Here is a 22,021-nt window from a genome sequence, read left to right as displayed (position 1 = left end):
CCAAACAAAAAGGAAATCTTCCAAAGCACAGCGCATAAAGAGCTCCTCCGGGAACGACTTATCGCTCCTAATCTTTTTGAAACCGTTGGTCTCCATTAGTGTTTGCCAACTCGACATCCTGAATGACTGTCGTTCCAGCACTCACTGGGTCACATGACAAAGCCAGACTTATCCTCCCGAAACCCCACAGCCAATCAGGTCAGCCACAAGGCATACTGGTTCACAATGTGCGTGTTGGTGTGACCATGAGGAGCACAGATGGGTCTTGACATACATTGATGAAGTGACGCGCATATCCTCATGTGATTTATCAGAGCAGATTCACAATAACGTGGGAGTTGCACAAGAAGAAATGAGTAGATTTACAACATCATACCACTATCTTCACATATTAATAGTATTTTCCATTGCATAAGCACCACTTTGTAAATACAGAGGGCCCAAGGCAGTAAAAGTACAACACCTGAAGTTATTTCCCAATGTAATACAGAACAGGGGTTGTTCTTCTCTGTTGGTAAGATTCTAGCTACTGGAAGTGAGTCAGCAGCTCACACACCTCATCTTCATTAAAACGAGCGATATCGGAATCAGAAGCAGGTTTAGTACCATGTAGGTTTTCGCGAACATTGAGTCTGCATTGGTGTTTAACAATTAGCACGACTCCTTTAGAATAGATACATGACTTTTCCCTATATTATATCTGTGGGGCAAAAAGAGATGTCTTCAAAGAGGACCAGTTTCTCATGTTCTTAACAGCTGTCACATTTATGCACAAAGCACACACGGGGCCGCATATCTACGGAGTAACTGCTAAATGCTGCTAACTGTAGCTGCCTTTAGCAAGAAAGCAGCCAGTAGGCAGTTGACCGTGCAGGTGACGGTTGATCAACCGACTCTAATTAGCAGACTTGGAGCTCGGTGCTCTGGGGGGGTTGTTGGTGTTGGTGTCCCCGAAAAACCTTTCAGCCAGTCAGATCAAGCACTAAAGGGTACTGGTTTGCTACTTTGTAGGATTTGTCACCTCTTGATGTACAAAGTGACAAAGGGCTAGCTGGTTAGCTAACTTCAGTAGATATTTCTGCAACACAGCACTTTGATAGATATCTTTGACAAGTCAACTTAAACTACAATATGATTGGGGTAATTACACCTTAAAGATGGATTCATTGTCATATATGATTTTAATATGATTCTGCTACCTTTTATAAGCTGATAGCGCATACATCTTCCACCACTGGTGTTGTCAAGTCATGTATACATAAACTTCAGTATTGAATTGTTCTTTCATTAGCTCTTGATTCTCTATTAAAACATAAACTGTTTCCCTCCTGACTTTGAGTTAAATGTCGACTGACTTCAGTCTGAGACAAACCAGCAAAGTCCAAGACTCTGTGGTTATGTAACTATGTGCTGTTTCATCATCTAAATCCTTATACTTGTATAGCTGAAATAAAATCACACTCTCACGTACATAACCGGGTTAAAAGTGCACTGAAACTTGAGCAAAAAAAAAAAGAAGAAGAAATTCTGACTTGACTGAAAAGTCTGATGATACTTACAGAAGTCAGACCTGCCTGCACACCAACCCAGAGAGGTCATCGGTCAGGTGCAGAACGAGGGTTACTGCCTTCACGAATCCCCGCAATCTTTCCTCTGGTTTTATCTCACACGTCATCACACATGATTATTTAATCCCACTAACTGCTGGACCGCTCGTGCTCTGTTCACTGTGTGTATTACAGTTAGGTTCTCCTTCAGGCGTACACACTGGTGGTGCTTTTGTCCCATCTGAAAAATTTCTTATTCCTTTTTTTTCTGAGTTTCCGGAGCTGTCTCTCTCAGAGATACAGAGCTTTGTGTCTCCGATAATAAGCACTCAATAAGGTCCTCCAACAGGCGCTCTTAATATATTTTTTTTTTCACCACCTCTCATACTTTGTTTCTGCCCTTTTCCTTATCTGTGTTTCTTCCCTCCCTCACTGTCTCTCTCTATCTTCTCACTTCACCAGCGGCATTATTAAAGGGCAGTTACAGTGGCTCTTGTTGCTCTGTTGAGGACGGTAGAACATTGGCTCGCAGGCAGTCTCTTACATCATTTCCTTTTCTTTTTTTTGTCTCAGTGTACCATTTCCCCCCACATTTAAATTTTTTTTGGTTGTTGCTTTTTTTTTTTTATTTCATGTTTTATTACCAGCGCCTTAGTTGCCGTTGGTAATGACATGCGAGAGCAGCTATAGCTGATGTAAGACTTACCATAGGCACCCAACTCGTCGTCTCAGCGGTGATGCTTTAGAAACTGTTTTTGTAGATGTGAACTATATCGTCTTTCTTCTTCACTATCTCCACTCACCTCTCCTGTTTTACTATTTCCCTTTTCTTTTTGCCATGTTTTACTTAATTCATTTTTCTTTTAAATCATAAATGAGTTAAAGACACACCAGGTGTTTTAGTAACTGTGCTCTACCCTGAGCCCAGAATCACAGATAATCATATAAATGCAGCCAATTCTCCAAATCCCAGACACCAAAATGTACTTTCTCTTTCTCTTCATAATCATATCCATCATATTCTTATTAAGTTTTGATATATTTGTTAAATAGCCCCTCAGTTAAAGGCACATTTTGACGAGGGGTGTTATACTGTATCCGCTACGGCTGCAGTGCCCCGCCTCTGGCCAGTGGTGACCATTATGGAGGGGGATAATATCGCTCATTCAATTCCCATATCCGCACTTTCCAAGCCAGCGGAACAAATTGCCTTTCAGCTAATACCTCCTTAAATTACAGCCAGCCTCTGCACCTCAGAGGACAATACAAAGTGACATCAAAATCATACTTTGAACTCTCTCTGGAAAAGTTTTGCTTCAGAAAATGGGATATTTTTCTATATGTAGGCCCTCATATCAACCAGATTAGATCCTGAATTTGTTCTATGTATTTGCTCCGTATGACACGCTGTATTTCCGATTGTTTTTGACAGGTAATTTTCAAATTATGAGCCACAAATCTATAACACTGCAGTCCGTAATTACATAGCAGCGATTTTGAATCACTTTCCTCCCAACAACTGCGGGTTTTTTTTGTTTGTTTGTTTTTTTCCACGGCAGATTAAGAATAATAAGCTCATTCTCCATGAACACATCCAGGACAGAGTGCAGACACTGTAGAGGAGAGTTATAACAAACACTGTCCATCTTTGGCAGCGTCACATTCACCAACAATGCAGACCACACAGAGACGCAGCACAGTGGACAGCAGTTACACAAGGCAACATACACTTTATTCACGGGAGAGGACCTTTGTCTTGGAGCCAGAGTTGAACACTAACCCTTGAGTTTGGTTGCATCATACCTTCTCCTTCTACCTGCCTTTTCTTTGTCTGCTCTTCTGTTCTCTACAGTATATGATAAATTCATGAAGTGATACAAACTTAGTTCAAGTAGAAAGGCAGATACATTCCAGATAGTTATGAAATGTGGATATAAGTCTTAAGTTTAAGTTAAGTCTTTCTACAACTTCTACATCTAACTGGTATTTGTTATGTTTCTAATGTATATTAATCTTTTATTAATAAGTAATCTCTTATTTGCTTACTTCTAGGCTGACTGGCACAACCCTGCCTTCACCAGTGATATCAAGTAAGAACTGGCTGAGGATACATTTCACCTCAGACAGCAACCATCGAAGAAAAGGATTCAGCGCTCAGTACCAAGGTAAAGCACACTCTCTCAGTCTCATTACTTCTCTGCTCTCTGTCTTTTTTTTGTATTTGCAGGAAGCAGAAAAAAGTGTGTGCACATCTTGTGTGTGTGTGTGCGTGTGTGTGTGTGTGTGTGTGTGTGTGTGTGTGTGTGTGTGTGTGTGTGTGTGTGTGTGTGTGTGTGTGTGTGTCTAATACACACTCGGATTTCTTCTTGAAATTCTTCTTTCAAATGAAAACACAAACTAGATAGGAGTGGGAACACATGGGAGTTTTTTTCTTGGCTGAACTCTCTCAAGTCTCCCCTCCCTGAGACGTGGGAGACCAGGAAATCTGAAAACAAGGGCCGCCCATCATCTTCATGCCTTTCTTACCGCAGGCCCAAAAACCATTATAATAGAAGATGAACACAATCCACATAATATTTAAATGCAAATGTAATATTAGTGTTGTTGCACCGGTTTTGTAATATCATGTAAATTACACAATCCAGCAGATTTCAGATTAGTTTATCGACTTATTCTACTGATATTTTATGCAGTTTATTCGATACATTACTCTGAGTAATTTAACTCTTGTATTTAGTTGTGTGAATTTTTAGCTTCATCTTCATCGCTTATTGTTTTTTGGGGTCTTGTTGTGAACTGTGACATCCGCCCGAGACAAAGTCCTTGTCTGCTTGCACCTGGCAATTAAAGTGATTCTGTTTTTGTTTTTTTTTTTTTAATTATATATTCATATTGTGCATATACTGTAATTGAGAACAGCAATTATTGAGGACAGAAGTCTGAAACCACCTGAGTGGACTTTTCCGGACCTTTCCTGTCATCTAATTGACTGGTTGTGTGACTTAATTAGCATTTTAAAGTGCACATTAGTTTCCACGACAGCTCAGATTTTAATTGACTGCCTCCTACACCAAACACAAGACCTGATCCAAGACCTGTCTCTCCTGCCTGTGGTGCTGGAAGAGAGCTGGGTTTTTGGGTCATGTTCCCGTCCGTCCATCTCTGTGCTGTCTTCTGCCTGAGTTACCATTCTCTTGCTCTCGCCATTGGCACTTCTGTCATTTCCCTTTCTGTATGTGTTGTTTTGTGTATTGCATTGGTGTGTGTGTGTTTGTGTGTGTGTGTGTGCGTGTGTGTGTGTGAGACAGAGAGGGAGAGCTTTTCATGCCAAATCTGTTTCTCAGTGGGATGTAGTTTGGTTGTAGCACAGATTTTTCTGTTATCCTCTGCAATGCTGCTACTTAGGATAGAATAGATGGAATAAATTGTAATGCCGCTCCCCTCTGCTCTGCTCCTCTCCCCCCTCTTTCCCCTCTCTCGTCCCTTGTTCTCAGTGGCTTTTAATATCTTCTCCCTTTTCCCTGTTCTAATTTTCACTTTCTGCCACTGTTGCATTTGTTGTCGGTTTGTTATCGGAGGGGGGGGAGTGTGAAGCACCTTCTGGATTGCGGCCAAAGTGGATGTGTACCGCGTGGCAAACCGGGAAAATAATAAGCACTTAAAAGATGTACAGTAATTTCGGGTTAATGAAGCATTATTTATCAATGAATTAACAAACCCTCATCTCCTCTACCTCTCTGCAGTGAAGAAAGCAATAGAGCTGAAGTCCAGAGGGGTGAAGATGATGCCCAGCAAAGACTCCAGTCACAAAAATGCCGTCTGTAAGTAAACTACTGTGTGTTTGTAGATAGTGTGACCGTCCTTTTAAGTTGGAACTCTTTTGGTCACACACACATTTGCTGCCCGCACACACATAAATACATACACAAGGACACACGGGCTGCATTCATCTTTGATGGGGCAAGGGCATTGAGTTAATCTACTTTTCTCTGAGGTCGACCGTCACAGAAAAAATAAAACATAACTCTTTTTTTCCAACAGAAGGTCAGGGGTCAACATGAAACCAGTTCCATAATTATTCCACTTACTGTATTTTTAGTTGGAGAAGCACTTTTTTTTTCTTTTTTTAATAGAAGCCAAATACCAGTAACCAGTAAAAAAAAACAAAAAAACAAGTATTTGCAAAGAAATTTTATTTTTATGCTCCAGTAACAATCAAGCTTTGACTCAGCTGGAGTCTCTCTTACGGTTCAGTTCATAACAAACCAACAAATGGTGCAAGTAAACATTCAGCTTTTGCAGTTAACTCTTAAGAAAGTTAACAAGGCGAGAGAGCGAATGCATAGCAGATTCAGAATATGCTGTTTCTGGTCTTTGGTTAACTTGGCCGTGATTTCAACTCCGATGTGTTTTACTGCTCGGCATGTCCTCCTGTCATCCCCCTGCACAGCCATCATGTTTGGATACCAAAGGCAGACTCATGAGCCTCTATTTTGTGTCTGTTATGATGGTTTCTTTTATTTCTACCTTTGAAGGAATGTCATTGTCACACACGCTGTGCTGTTGTCAGGATGATAATCTGTCTACAGTCCACAATAAACTCAATGCAGCATGGTGACTCATTTTCTGCTGTCTGGAGCAGTCTTTGTACTGTCCATTTCGTCTTTTTTTGTTATATTCTAACTTTCTAAATTTCCAACATCTAAGTGAGGTTTTTGTGTTGGGATTTTTCGTGGCCAGGATCGCTCACTGCATCGTATCCTTTCCCGCTGGAGGTGCAGCTGAGATTGCAGACAGTGTAGTGTCTGTCAGGTGAAGTCTTTAATATTTAAGGTTTGACAGCTCATCCCTGGGACGTATTGTGCAGTAAGCCGGGAGGGAAATGATGCAATCCCATAGTGAACATCAATGAAGGCGAAAAATATTGTATAAGCACAAAATTCAACATGTTCATTTAGTTTAGGTCTTGCAACTGAACCCATACTGCACATGCATATACGTTCAGGATGATCTGTCAGTTGGATTTTCACGGGCATTGTTTCACTTTTCATCATGCCTTTTTTTTTTGACATGGTGAAAGACATGAAAGAGTTTTTTGAATGCAAAGTATGACTATATGTTAGATATAATCATCACATCAATTTCATACAGATGCGCAATGTAACTCGAGCGCCTGTAAGACACCGACAGAAAGCCTTCTTAACCCACGGTCAACCAGTCGCAGTTTGGTTAAACGTTTGTTATGTTATGTATAGGTGACATAAGCCATGTACACGATGTCAGTAAGGTACGTGCATATTGTGTAAGTTAATGTAAGTCAACGTTAACGTTATCACATGGGAAACAAAGAGCGCTCCTCTGTGTAGGGCAGGGTATGGTTAAAAAAAAAAAAAAGAATGTAAATACCAGTTCCGATAATGATACAGCTTCTGAACAATACTTAGCCTCAAACCAATTTTCAGACCAAAGTTTTAACAAAAGTTTACATTCCAACAAACACATGGTGAGCCACATCTCTAGGCATAACTTAGTGTTTTAGTATGGCTCTGGACAGCCACTCACCAGCATTTGAAATTTGGGATCAACTGACAGACGTTTTTAGATACTCAATAACATTTAGGTGATTGATCGGTGCTTTAAGAGTATTTAGGTTTGATACAGAGGCCTGCTTCTGGATGAAATTGTTGTATTTGATCCATCCATTTTACCCCCACATCCTACCTAAATGGACTTCAAACTAGGTCAACCCACTTGCTCTGTGATATCGGTTTGATATTAAAAAAAAGTTGGTTGAAGCCAACTAGGAAATGAGAACATGCGTTATGTGAGGAGCATTACGTGTTTCAGGAAATGCCCCAAAAAAACATGTTTACATTCTGTGACAAAGCCCTTTAGCAATTGCTGTGTTTTATGTTTGGGGCAAAGGAGGAAATAATTTGACATTATTATAGAGCGACGAGTCCACTGAGGGAGAGGTTGGATGGGTCAATAAAATATCTGGTACTGACACAGGCGTCAACCGTTCACGTCCTGTTTCCTTCCGACAGTCAGTATTGGTTTCTTTTAACCCTGATAACAATTTTACTGAAACCATCACCATGTCTCTGTGTTACTGTTTGTTGCTGTTCCCTGTTTTGGTTTTATCCTCCATGTGTTTGCATAGAGCATGGGGCAGACAGGAAATGAGAAGGGAGAGAAAGTTGTAACCCAAATGAAGATCTTCCTGTCATTTTTGTGCCAAAACATAACCAATACCTAAACAATAACCATATAACTACATAAGAAATTGATTTTGTTTTTACAGCAGTGCAATGTAAAGGGTTTTGAAAGCACAAACACATTTAACAACTCAGACATCTTCCTGCTCATACAGCTTTTAGATCAGAGAAACTGTCTGTTGTAAGACACAGACAATTAATTTAAAAAGCTTGCAGACCTTACGATTTCTAACTATTGATCATGGTATTGCAGTTGTTAACTTAATAATGACAAACATTTATGTTGACTCATCCTGTGCGCAGTATATATTCACAGTCAGCTATGTAGAAAACTCCACCCTGGATGACTCAAACCTGAAAAAAAAAATACATGTCGGTTCAGCAGTAAAAAAAAGTTGGCAAACCATCAAAGCGATTTCTGCCTGTAGAGATTTTTCGTTCTATGAATAAATGTTGATAGTAGTATAAGTATCACTGCTGACGTGTTTTGGCCATAGGTCTTCCTCAAAGGCAAACACAAGATAAAATGCCCCCTGGGGATGTGATCTCATTTCAAACTGATTGTTTGATGTGCTGAAAACTGTCTAAAGTTTCAAATGCAAGATGAAAAAAAAAAATAAAAATCTAAAGCTTCGTCAGAGAAAGTCTCAAGATGATTTATAACTAATACGCCATTTGTTTGTTCAAATGCTGGCAGCTAATGTGCACAGTAGGTGTCAATTTTTAGGGCTTATTTTGGATTTCAGGCCATTAAAAGGAAAACTCTCTGGTGGCTTCCAACATTTGAGTATTTACTCAGTTCTTTGTGATATCTTCACACCTGATCAACCGTCTGTGCTCACCGCTGTTTGTGCAGCGAATAGAACGCATCAGCTGTTATTTGAAAAGGCATTGTGAGCAGCTGAAGCTTTAATTAGCTGATCGAAAGTTGAGGCATGCAGCGTTTATATGTAGACCTCAGGAAAAAATTGTTGTCACCTCGGCGGCAGCTAATGGGAATTCAAATAAATGTACACATTGCATTGACCACAAGGCAGCGAAACAATCAATTTAATGATAAACGTGATGAATATCTCTGCAGTCCGGAGTGGCGTATATACTTCTTGGAGAAGTCTCTAAAACAGCATTCAGATCATGTGACTGAGGCTTTTAATTACTGGAAGCCAGAGCTCATACCTCATCCATTCCTTAGCATTTAGCTTCATTATGAAACCCTCATCAATAATTCTGCTGATTTACATGCTTAACCAAGCATGTGCAGGTGCAATTACCATAAGTATGGCGTTTGCTGTGTGCATGTGGTTGTATGTGGAAAAAAAAAAAGATCTTACGTGCGCCATGGTGTGTTGCTGCGATTAAATTTTAAAATTGTATACTCTGTGTGTATTTGAATGCGCGTATATGTGAGGAGTTCCCGGGGCATATCAGTTTGTTATATTTATCAATGATGTGAAGCTTGGTGAAGAGCGTCTCTCTCTCTCTCTCTCTCTCAGACACACACACACAGTTTCTTTTTACTCTTGCTTACACAAACCAAGCATGCACACACGCATGCATACTTACACGCAAGCACACTCGTATACAAAGTTGTTTCCACGTGAGAGACTCACCTCGAGTCAGTCTGCTGAGTGTAAAGTTGTCGAGTTTCCTACATGAAGGGGCCAAGCCAACAAAAATATCTCGTTATGAAGCAGCTCTCTCACCACGGCGGTCTTTGGAGGATTCTCGCGCAAATGTATTCAAATAATTTACAATATAGTTTTGGAAATGGGGATGTCATCTAAATATAAATTAACTTAAAAACAAAATATCTATGTGAGCAGCAGAGCTCAGCTGTTAACCGTATGACTTGTGGTGCACTGGTGGTTCCAGATCTCATATTGCCCAGTGTGGATTTCATCATGGTGTTTAGCAAAATTACAGTGGGCACAGAGTGAGTTCTTGCCTATCAGCCTAAAGACTCTCAAAAGGAGCTATCCCACTTGTAAAATTATTTCTGCACTGCAGAGAACAAGCTTTGTTATCTGTTATCACAATGTGGAGCCAAAGAATGATGATAATGACCGTTAACCGTGTAGTCCAGGGATCCCTCAAGCTTTTGCAGCCCTGAACAGACTAAAAGTGAGAAATTTGGTTTCACAACTTGGGACCCATGCTCATTAAAACATCCCAGCATTTCGGGGACCAAAACTGAGTAAATGTGGTGAACTGAAGGTTCAGTGAGGCAATCTAAACACACTATGGTCAGGCCATCAGACTTGGAATCTGACTCATTAAAACACCTTATAAAATGTAAGCCGAGGTCCGCTTTTGGTCCCGAACCAGTCTTTGAACAACGCATCTTTACATTGTATGACTCCCAGTGGTAATATTATAGCGGTATGGCAGAGAATGTCTTTACGCAATATATAATCATTACAAAGAACCAGACACTGATGATAATGAGTTTTACCTGTCTAGAGAATGGCACACTTATGAATCATAATCTAAAAGACTGTCTGTAAATGCCTCTAGTCTGTATTAAAGCAAAGTCTATTAGACAGACACACATGAGAATAAGTGAAAATCAGTTTGAGGACTGTTTGTTTATGGATGATTCTGTTCATGGATCATTCTCCAACAGGTAGGTAGGTAGATAGGTAGGTAGATAGATAGATAGATAGATAGATAGATAGATAGATAGATAGATAGATAGATAGATAGATAGATAGATAGATAGATAGATAGATAGATAGATAGATAGATAGATAGATAGATAGATAGATAGATAGACAGACAGACAGACAGACAGACAGACAGACAGAGTGCTAACTAGAACAATATAGAAAATGAAAGCAGTTCATCTTACAGTTACCTTCTCTCAGTGGTAACATTAGCTTACTGATGAGGATGTGTCATAATTATAGAGAGGCTGAAAGATTGTGATTAAGGAGTTTTACTCCCTAGACAGTGACCTAGAAGTGTAATGAATCATTGTGAGAGTGTGATTTATATCAGTATTTTCTTCAGGATTGTCAGGCGTGGTGGTTCATCTGCTCACATGAAGGTGAGGCCGATGCCTGAAACTTGGAAAATCACACGATAGCAAATGCAGTCCTTTAACCATCTGAATACAATTTATGTCGTAACAAGAAGGGGGGAATCCTGTGGGCTCAATAAGATAATGCTGGGAAGATGGTCGTTGACTCTCAAAGGTCTCAGCTTGATTGACCTGTGAGCGTGAGAAGATGTGGGAGAGAGAGAGGGCAGAGTGGCTGCAAGGAGAGCTGTGAGAAGAGAGCGTATCCACAAACAGCACGCCATACGTCTCTCCACTCATCCTGCGGACGTCTGAAGAGCAACTCAAAAGCTCTTACCTGAAACACACATCAGCTGATTACACACACACACAGGCACACACACGGACAAACACACTCTCCCACGCTCTCCCTTTCTCCTTGCACCGTCTCTCATTCACTCTTTGACCACATTTTCCTTTTTAATGGTTCATCTGTCAGCTGCTATAATGACTAAACTTTTGAGCTACACAGCTTTGCATTCTCAATGCAAATGTCTCTTTGTGTTTATCCGTCTTTACGTTGCCCTCTAAGCCAGCAGTTTACCATTTCTCTCCAATTGCCCGGGCCAGTGGCTTGTAACTCTGTCTCTTTGGAATTTCAACAACAGTTTCTCACAACAAAGAAAACAAAATCGACTAGAGAAAAGACACAAGACTTTATGTTCAACAAAATGCACATATTCAACATGACCTTGTTTCATATGCTTTTTACGCTGTTTCTACTACTCTACTACGCATTTTTCTGTTTTTAACTTTGAAAAAGATAACTCTGTGTGCTGCTTGTACAACCTAATGAGTTACAAACAAGCTCTATGCAGCCGACACGTTTAACAATGGAGACAAGTGATTTCTAACTTTCTAATTAACATGTTTCATCACAGTTTGCTGATTAGATGCCTTCTGTGCTTTTGAGAGGAATGATAAAATATCAATAATAATAATAATAATAATAATAATAATAATAATAATAATAATAATAATAATAATAATGATAAACATATGCGTTTTTTAAATCATTATGTATTGATAAATTGATCAATTTGAATTTGACAGATGTGTGACATCCTGCGTGGTGTTTCTGGTATCCAGAGATAATAACTCATGGGAAAACACAAAAACATGTGTCATGTCTAATCTGGTGGTGTTGAGGGCGAACGCTGACGACAGCAGCCACATAATCCCGTTCTGCTTGTCAGTTCCGTACTGTTGCAACATTGGCTGCTCAGTGGACTCAGTGTCTTTTATTTATTCTTTGATCTTCATGGAAAAAGCATTGCTAACTTTTTTAATTAAAAGGCACTGATCAAATGTAATGAAGTAAGTAAGCAGAGACGTGAAGAGGAATTAATCAATAGATTAGGTTATAACAAAAAAAAGGTTACAAACTGATACCCAATGACATTATTGTATTGTTGAAGGTTAATGGCAATGTCATCAGCCCATGTGGTGGAAAAAGTAAAATGTGTTTTTATTTCAGTAACAGTAGCAATACCACCATGTAAAACTATTCTATACTTAAGTAAAAGTATGTAAGTATCAGCAGTAAAATCCACTTAAAGTATCAAAGAGATCAAAATTACTCATTATTCAGAAGAAATGTCAAACACGATCTGCATTGGAGTATTATTAGTGATGCATTTGAGTTTAAGTAGTTTATGTTGCATGAGTATTGTAGTGTATATACTATGTAAAAAGTGAAAGTTCAGTCACTCTTTATTTAATTACTCATACCATAATGTCATTCACTCCACTCACCTCCCTGTCACCGCCCAGTCGCGGCTTCATCAGCTTCATCAGCTTCATCAGCTTCATCAGCTTCATCATTTCATCAGCCTTACAGTCTTTGGAGAGTCATCAGCCACCACCACCACCACTGCCAGAGTCTAGACTCCATGGGAAAGGGGTTCTTTCTTGCTGCTGCTCAGGGCAGAAACCCTTCCTTCACAAAATCTCCCTCTAGAGTCTCATTGCTAAAGACTTTGTGATGAGACTCAATTATTACATCATCTGCTGTAATAAACATTTCCCTTACTTTAGTCACTTGTCGCTCTTGATTGAAGCAAACGTTGTAGGGTAAAAAGAAAAAAAAAAAAGTGTTCCATTTCTCTTGCAAAGTCCCATAAAATGAAATACTAAAGTGAAGAACCAGTAGCTTTGGATTGTAATTACTTGCCTTTAACCACTGCAGCAGCCACATAGTCTCTTTATCCTTAATGCTATGCTGAATCTCTTTATTTTATGGTGAGCGGGCTCTTTAAAAATATGCCTGAAAACACTTCCTTCCCCGAGTACTAACATTTTTCAGTCTTGACATGCAGTCATGGTTTATTGCACTGTTCATTAGGGATATTACTTACTCTTAGGGGTGAGTGTATAGTGGATAGTTTTGGACAAATGGAGGGAGTAACTAGCCCTTTTTTCACAGTGATGCCACATTATCTCCTTAGCATTGGTTCGCCAATTCTCTGCCAAGAGCAAAGCATCTCCGCCTTAAAGACGAACTGCTGTGTAATTCACACACATTCACTCTCCTAAAGAGGCGTGATGGTACACGTCATGATGATGACATCAGTGTGTTTTGAAGGTGTTTCCCTGGTGTCCCCCCATCAATATAAACCCACAGACAGTTTATAATCATATGGATGCTGTTATAATGTGTTGAGATTGAGATCCTGACCCACCAAATATCCTGGAAAGTGACAAAGTTACGTTTTTTAAACTGGAAGCTGTCGCTCACTCGCTGGGGCGGAGGCTGTTTTCTGGGGGAAAGTTCCCTGATGTCTCTGTCCAGAGGGCTGACCGTCGCGGTGATTTAGAGTGAGTTAACGTTTTTTGCCGGTGACAGATGCTGTTTTCCGGGCAGAAATGTGAGGAGGAGTTGGTAGGACAGGCGGGAGGACAGACAGGAGGACAGGCGCTTCTCCACATAGTTTTTTCCTCATATAAGTTGCCAAAGACAGTTACAGTTACTACGTTACTTTTGTTTGGTCATTTAACGTTGCCTTGAGGGAAATGTCTGTTTTATTAAGATCAGTTAGGGACTCAGCGCCGGAGTGAAATTTCACCCCTTGTGGTATCTGAAACTTTCACACAGAGGAGGAGGCGGAGAATCAGGTTGACTCGTGTTCTCTGTGAGAGTGGGCAGCTGATGCGAAGTGAACGTCTTGCGTGGAAGTCAGAGATGCCGAGTGTACATCAGCAGACGAGAAAATTAATCACTCTTTGCGAATTCCTAAAAGAAGTTGACTCGCAGAGATGAAAGGTTCGCTGAAGACACTTTGATGATATGGAAATGACATCACGCATCATAAGCTTGTGTTTAAATGTTGAACGGTCTTTTAAGTGCAAATATGGGATTAAGTCGGAATGAGGATTTTTGACATCGGCCCAGCGGTGATATTTGGCAGCTTTTTCTCCCCTATAACAATCTCATGTTGTTTGCATGAGCTGGATTTGTTTTCGGCAATATGAACCTTTGTATTTGATGCCAATGAAAGCCATTTGAACATGAGTGAAGCAGAAAGGGATGAGAGAGCGCAACACAGAGAGTGTGTTTTTTTCTCGAGTGTGTTTGTGTGGTGATTTTTGGACGGAACATCAAAAAACGCAGCAGAGCAACAAGACAGCTTGTTCTGTTTGCATCATATCTCGCACAACCACGCACACGCAGCGTCTATACACTCGCAAAAAAAAAAAAACAAAACAAAACAAAAAACCTCTCGGCACACGCATAACACAATCGCACAAATGCAGCAAATCATTCATCCATCTTTTATGCCGGGTTGCACAAAACTTCGGCATCCCTTTGTAAATTGCGGCTAATGTGTGTGAAGGAGGGGGGAAAGCGGGGCGCGCAAGCTGAGAATACAAAAGTGGAGAGAAAAAGCGAGAGGGAGTGGATGCAGGAAGACAGACAAATACAAGAAAAGATGGACGGAAAGAATTTGAGAGAGGTTGAGAGGTCAGATATTGTCTATTCTCCGTGACACATGTTATCACAAGGATATTCTCCTCTTTTTTTCCCTTGCGCTTTTGTCGTCCCCTCTCTGGCATCCTCCTCATTCCTATTTTATTTATCCTCTCCGTCCTTTCCCTTTATTTTCATGCTAACTGCCATTTTTCATCCGCAGAGTTCCATTAAGACAGAGCTGGTCCAAACTGGTTTCTGTCATGTTGTCTGGTCTCATTTACATTTACATTGTGTCGTAGGCATCCGGCAGATGCTCCCAGCCAGAGCAAAGTCTGAAAAAACAAACAAACAAAAATGCTAGATCCCAAATAAGAGCTGGACGAAAAATTGTGATGTGATTTGCTTTTGTGTTGTTGGTTTTTTGAACAGAACAGATCATGAAGATGTACAACAAAACAGGAGGGAATTAAATGCGGAGATGTGACAGTTGTCGCGGCATTTTTTTACTGTAAAAGTATTTTTCTTTCTTCTTCTTTTGACAGTTTTTTTCCCTGAGGGTTTTATAAAATGTGTTTGTATAGGTTTTTGGTAGACTAAATGTCAGATTTGCGTACGACTATGACACTATGTGACAATGCAGCGGTGAAGTTTATAATTAAAGCTGACGTAAACGGAGGGAGGCATAATTCCTGAAGCAAGCGGTGTTGTAGCACAAAAAAATTAAGGTCCTTTTACATTATATGAGTTTGAAAGTTTCAAATGCCCTGGATAAAAGTGTAGAAGTTATAAGCCTGTATTTTTTTCAAGGGTGGAAGAAGTATTCAAGACCTTAATTCACTTAATTAAGAGTAGCAATGCCATTGTGTAGAAATACCCAGTTTACAGTCCTGTATGCAATATTCATATTACAAGTAATTTGACTCAATAATCGTATCATCCATGGGCTAATATATTTTAGACTATGTAACATTACTTATTGTATCTTTGGGTTATTAGACTACTACTAATGCAGGCCCAACAACCTGTTAAAAATATTGCAGCAGGTCAATAATGGAGCAAGTTTGAATAATTGTGTATTGTTATAAAACTGGGTAGTTTCATTTAGGTTAGTATTGATAAGCTTGTCTTGTGTTTTTGTTCATAGAATATTAATCAGAATGATATAATAATAATAATGATACAAAACAATAGCATTTTCCAATGTGAATTTTAATGGAGTTTATGTAAAGAGATGGCAATGCTCGCACCAGAATCTCTTACATTTTTCATAAAAAAGGTTTTAGAGTTCCATGTGTGCCATTTGCTCAGAGCAGTTTATTAAATGTCTGGCTGACATCTGGCAGTTTGAGTTAGAGCTGCGTTCAGGGACGAGCTAAAGTTCACATGGTCGAAGATATTCACAACTATGTGAGGAGGTTAGCTTAAATGGATCTTGGTAGACTACTGACAGTGTCACTTGATGGGGAAAAACACAACGATATGACGAACGAGCGAAATATACTGTAGGCCAAAGAAACACAACGCAAAATGTAAGTTTCTTTCATTTCGTACAGAGGAAAAGGAGTTGACTCCACATACTGTTACTGGCATTAAGTTAGCTAGCTTTAACGCGCCTGACAAGCTAGGTTGGGAACTGGCTTCGCACTTTTCTTTTTCTTCTTCTTCTTCTTTTTTTTTTTTAATCAACCTTTCTTTTCCCTTTTATCAGTGTCGTTATGGTAAATAGAAGCTAGCAGTGATGTTGGCAATTGATGGGGGGAGAATATGAAGAATAACCAAAATACAGACAAAAAAAAACCAAAACATAATAAACGTAAGTTGTTGTTTAAGTGACGTTATGTTAGCTAATGTCAACGTTCGTGACATGCTAGCTTTGCAGTTGGCTCATGTTTCTTAGTAACTGTTAGCCTTTTAAACAGATTTGTGAGCTTAATGTTTCTTCCACATTGTTTTATATTCAGACAGCATTAATTGTAGTCATTGGCCTAGATGATTCTTACAAATTTACGTCAATATTCATTGCATTTATAATTGAGGTAGTTCAGCCTCATTTAATTAAACACCTCAGTAAAGGTAGAGGGTTACAACTTAATTTTAAGATGTCAAAAGAAGGTAAGCCAGAGGACACTGATATATGTGGGCTATTTACTGCTTATTTGCTGTAATGTATTCAACTTATTGTCTGATATTTCCCTTCACAGTGCTGAATATCTATATCTCAGCTGTCAAAATCTGTGGGTGGAATTTTTATGTGATTATGCTGAAACCTTAGCATCCTTAAGATTATTGTAATGGTTTTATCTGGAGGGAAAAAAGTACGATCTTGGTGAACTGAACTCATCATTTTGCATGGATTTTTATCAAGTGCAAAATTAAATGAAGGAACAAGAGATCCCTAACCTATACACTTTTTAAATGTAGACATTTTAGCAGCTAAAACACAAGTGTACTCAATCTGGGTGAGCTAGTTTCAGAGTCCTGGTATGGATCCTTTTCACAATATTCTGACCTGTCAAAGCAGGAAAATGTCAGGTTAATATAATAACATTAACAATTGATTCATTTGTATTAAGTGTCAGTAGGTGAGCTTGCACAATGCCTGAGCACTGGAACTGGGTCGACTACATGAAATGCGGCCTTCATTAGTTTTATCAGCAGTGTTTTTCCTGCTCTGAGAAGTCAAAATGTCTGCTGTATAATAACAACCTACTTAGATGAATTATTCGTCAGTTTCCAGACTTTTGTCAAAAGCAATTACTGTTTCTTATATTTTTTCCTTTCAAGGGCGAAAGTAAACACACAGAGATGGTTGTGAGTTGTTTATTTTGTGTGGGATGATCTCCATAGATGGATAAATTACTAAAGGCAGATCATGATAAATGTGTTCATCGCTGCTCTTTCGTTAAAAAATGTTTTATCTTTAAATCTCGTAGATTCTTATCCCATCTGTCTTGTGTACGTTTCATGTTCCTCATTTAGCCGAGAATGGAGTGTGTACCCCATTTTGTGAATTCTCAACAACAGCTGAGGATATCTCTCACAGTTGGAGTCATACTAGTTATGCTTAACCACTTGACAGTCATCACATATTGAAAAATAGTCATTCTTGTGGACATGATAATAAAAATATAATTTTCCCCCCGTCACTTACTCTCCAAACAGACAAGACCATATGTTCTCTCTTCTTTTTTTCAGTGAGTCAAAGTGGGCTTGCTGGTGATGTTTGTCCAGATCCTGGTGTTCCAGAAAATGGCAAGAGGATGGGCTCCGCCTTCCAGTAAGTTCCCATTATCCCATACGCAACTCTTCCCTGTCGCTCCAAGTCCAATCAGTTTATACGAAAAGGTCCTTAGATCCAGTTGATTTGATGATCAGCCTAGGGATCATCATTATATGTGTGTCAGATGTTGAAAGCAGACAAAAATTTTCTCGCTCAAAGGTCTTTTCCTGCAGTGAATCTGCAAGCTTGGCACAAGTGGGAAGAGGGAGTCTTGCTCAATTTATGTTTTGCTGTTTTAATTCTTAAGTCAGAACAGCTTGGTTGTTGCCAGCACTGGGCCAATTACTGACAGTTAGTTGAAAATACCGAGCCTTGCTGCAGGCGGAACAGACAAGACACCCCTTTTTTGACACTTTTTTTTTTTTTTGAGTACAGTCGAGCTTAGCAGGTGCGTTGATTCCCTTGCAGCCCTTCTTTGGCTTTATGAAATACTCGACTGTGCAACATGGAAGATTGGCAGTATGTGTAAGTAAGGACTGTTTTAGTTTATCCAGGTTATCTTGAGCTTACAGACATACAGGTCCCAGTTTGGATTACTTCTGCAGAAATCACTGTGTTTTGTAGTTGTCCCTTGTCTCAAGTTAGCAACAGCAACCTTTAACTCCCAGACTAAGAGGGAGTGCCACTCTGCCAAAATTCTGGTCCCCAAATTGGTCCAATGAGCATTTAACGTCCTCACTAAAGTTCTGCTTCATTTTCGTGGGGACTGAAGTGTTTTGTAGTTTATGTATTATCATGAATAATTTATGTCTGTTGGGGACATGACGGTACAGCTCTGGTTTTCTGGACAAGAAACACCTTATGTAAGTGGCCTGCAACAAACTTGGAAAAACTCATATTCATATCTGCAGTCTTTTAAAGAGGTGCTGTTTAATGCTTGTCAGACCTGCTCCACACCTGCCCACCGGTGTCACCTCAAGGAGAGCAAATTCTTAACGGTAACATTTTGAACCTGCAGATATAGGCATGTTGATGTTGCCATCACACACACACATACATGCACGCACACACTCAAAAGAAAGAGGTAATTGCTTCGAGAGTTTATGTGCTGGAATTTTTCATGTGTGCCACCTGGAGGTAATGAGTGTTTAAGCTGCAGTTTTATTCTTTTGTAGCTGCTGCTATTTCTGTGTGTGTGTCTGTGTGTGTGCGGTGTGTGTGTAACACTTTCGAGAACACTTTCACCACCACTTAGTGGCTATAAGATAATTAATGAACACAAAAGAGCCTTGTGTCATCCCTGCCTCAAGTAAATATTAAATATTTTAAGCTCGTGACTGGAAACACTAAATGTTAGCTGTTAAAGATTTCACTAATTCATGTATTATTTACTTCTCAACATGTGGGACTTGGTTTATAGGCCTCGCACATTCCTGGAACACCTGCACAGGTGATTCTTCTTTTCTGGCTGAGCTCTTTTTAGAACGGAGATGTACAGACTCTGTTTGATTGACATCTTCACTGACACCTCACTTACCTGTTACAACTCACCTAGGACGATCTATACCTTTTACATCTTTAATAATTTGTATAAGTACAGGGAGTCTGGTGATCACATAATGGTAGCATAACTTTGCCCACCTTCCGCCTGAGGAGAGGGTCTGATCAGCCAGAATAACTGATGCACCTTTTATGTTGGATCTGCCCTGACAAGCAGGTTGTTATTTTATTGGCTGAAAAGAACCGTATCATTCACCCCTAATTGAGAATAAAAATAATTGTGATTGGCAGTCCTACGCTAAGCAGTGTAAATCTGGAATTCTTAACCTCTTCTGCTGTTACCTAATTTCCCAGGTACAGGTTGCCCTGCAACTGTCAGTCAAGTAGTTTCAGGCCTGCAGTTCTCCTTTACCAATAGAGACTGAGCCTGTTACATACTTTTCATTGTTTGCCCTGATTATAGTTTGTATTATTCCTCACTCATATAACAGTTATACAGAGAATGGGAAGAAATGTTTGGGACAAAGGATCTTGGCTAATTAACAAGACCTTGATGGACACGGGGATTTTTAAATGATTCACTCCATGGTGTCTGTCATCTTATCAGTCGAAAGGGAGCCATAATTTCATTTAATCAGGAGAGAGCTATTATATAATGATCACCCCTCCCTACGACTCATCCACTTAACATCAGTGGCAGCTAAATTGTCCTTATGTTTCTCTCATGATTATGAGGAAATCAAAATGGGCATTCCGTTTTTACGCTTATCGGATAATTCTTTCAGGCTGAAAAACTTTTGAACAAATCTTTTCATGCTTAGTTCCTGGTGGACTTCTTCACCATCAGCACCATGACTGCACATACTCCATAGTTCTATTATTGGAGCTTCAGCAAAAGGTCATTACCTCCACGTCTTTGTGCATATGCATGTTGGCATGGATGTGTTTGGTGTGTGTTACAGGTTTCTATCTAATCATCATTGAGCACCAAGATGCTGGAGCTTGAGCGGATTTTTGGTTTGATGAGGTAAGACAGGAGAAGACATGAGCTGTGGAGAAAATAAGAATTTGCGCTGTTGGGCAGTGTGCAAGATGACTGTACCTCAGTGTGTCATGGCCGTTTCCATTGTCAGACAACCACGTACACAATTGCAGTGAAAAGTTCTTTCAGGAAAAAAGCAATAACAGTAAGTTTTTCTCTGGTAATTGTAAATTTCACAGCAAGCGGCTGCACGTAAGGTATTTTCAGTGCCATCAGTGGCACCAAAGTAGCAGAAGCTGTAAAGTGAATGACCCAACTCTCCGTGACAAAGGCACTAACAGAGAGATTCGGCCGGGCTGTGCGACTTCACAGTGTTTAACAACAGGGTGAAGCCACTGAACAACCAGAACACTACGTAGCGAATGTTTGGCCAGGTGGTAGACTGCGGTGTGTGTCAGCGGGGAAGAGACATTAAGCTTTACAGACACGACACCATGCAGACTACCACTTAGATGGCTGAATGTCCCTCTCACGTGTTAGGCAGCGGGATGTTGGAGGGAATGGGAACACAGGAATGATCAGAGCCACTGATGAGAGACAAGGCGAGAAGAGTTGAGAAAAGAATGGAAAGGAGGGCAAAGAAAAGAAGACAAGAGGAAGGTACGAATGACGAAAAAGTACGGGGTCTTACAGAAAGAGGAATTAGAGATTCAAATTGGATGATCTGTGGCGATGGTTGTCTTCCACAGGGACCTAAAAGCCTTTACATCATTAATATCATGACCGTGATTCATAAATTATTTCTACAATTATCTCCTGTAAGAGCCCAGCTCTCTTAAGATATAAGCCGTGATGTAAGAGCTTTCTAAAAGTATCACAAAAACACCTGACTGGGGCTTTGAGAAGCAATCAGAGCTGCAGTCATCCTCACTGTTACTGTTTTTGACAAGTGTTGTTATTGTTGTGTCTCCTTAACTAGAGTTGGCTCCAGTGTCCAGTTCAGTTGTGATGACAGCTATGTACTACAAGGATCTAAAAGTATCACCTGTCAACGAGTCACCGACACACTAGCTGCCTGGAGTGACCACAGACCCATCTGCAGAAGTAAGTTTCATTCATTTTTATACACTGGCTTCATACACTGGTTTGACATCTACCATGTTGATATTAAAGCACTTAAAGCAAGGAGTAAAAAGTAATCTGATGGCCATGGACATGGATTTATTTAGCGCATTTATCCTGAGACAGTTGCAAAGAGCTTTACAATGAGTCACTTTCACATGCATTCACACACACACTGCCATACATACTTTTAAAGTGATGGTGACTGAGCTGTCAGACAAGGTGCTGACCTGCTTATCTGGGATTCAGTGTAACACTCAAGGACACTTCAGGGTGCCAAGTAGGTGCCAAGAGTTAAACCATCAACAGTGGCAACCTGCTTTACTTACTACTATTGCCTCAGAGGTCCAACAGTTGAGGTTGAGGAATTATGCCCGACTGCTGTCGACAATGTTGCACAGAAACTAGACTTGCATTTCCGTTAGAAAGCATGCATATGTCACCCAAATACAATGCTATGAGAA

At 40.0% G+C, this 22,021-nt stretch overlaps 1 protein-coding gene across 7 annotated transcripts in view; it reads left to right on the top strand.

Moving 5' to 3' along the window:
• LOC119017738 (CUB and sushi domain-containing protein 1-like) overlaps positions 1 to 22,021 on the top strand; it is a 405,003-nt gene that overhangs the window by 215,165 nt on the left and 167,817 nt on the right. For 2 of the 7 annotated variants that reach the window (XM_037094673.1, XM_037094672.1), the window contains exons 6-9: positions 3,600 to 3,712; positions 5,291 to 5,368; positions 17,929 to 18,010; positions 21,415 to 21,539. In XM_037094673.1, the coding sequence (XP_036950568.1) occupies positions 3,600 to 3,712; positions 5,291 to 5,368; positions 17,929 to 18,010; positions 21,415 to 21,539 (398 nt within the window). Of the gene's footprint in view, positions 1 to 3,599; positions 3,713 to 5,290; positions 5,369 to 16,047; positions 16,263 to 16,387; positions 16,547 to 16,631; positions 16,846 to 17,928; positions 18,011 to 20,415; positions 20,481 to 21,414; positions 21,540 to 22,021 lie in introns of those variants that run through there. The other 5 variants (XM_037094676.1, XM_037094677.1, XM_037094678.1 and 2 more) reach the window with 5 other exon arrangements.

This window comes from Acanthopagrus latus, chromosome 4 (assembly GCF_904848185.1).
Source record: "Acanthopagrus latus isolate v.2019 chromosome 4, fAcaLat1.1, whole genome shotgun sequence".
In the NCBI taxonomy this organism is placed as follows: Eukaryota; Metazoa; Chordata; class Actinopteri; order Spariformes; family Sparidae; genus Acanthopagrus; species Acanthopagrus latus.
The sequence above is the reverse complement of the archived record's forward strand: the minus strand, read 5'-3'. Positions and strand labels throughout refer to the sequence as shown.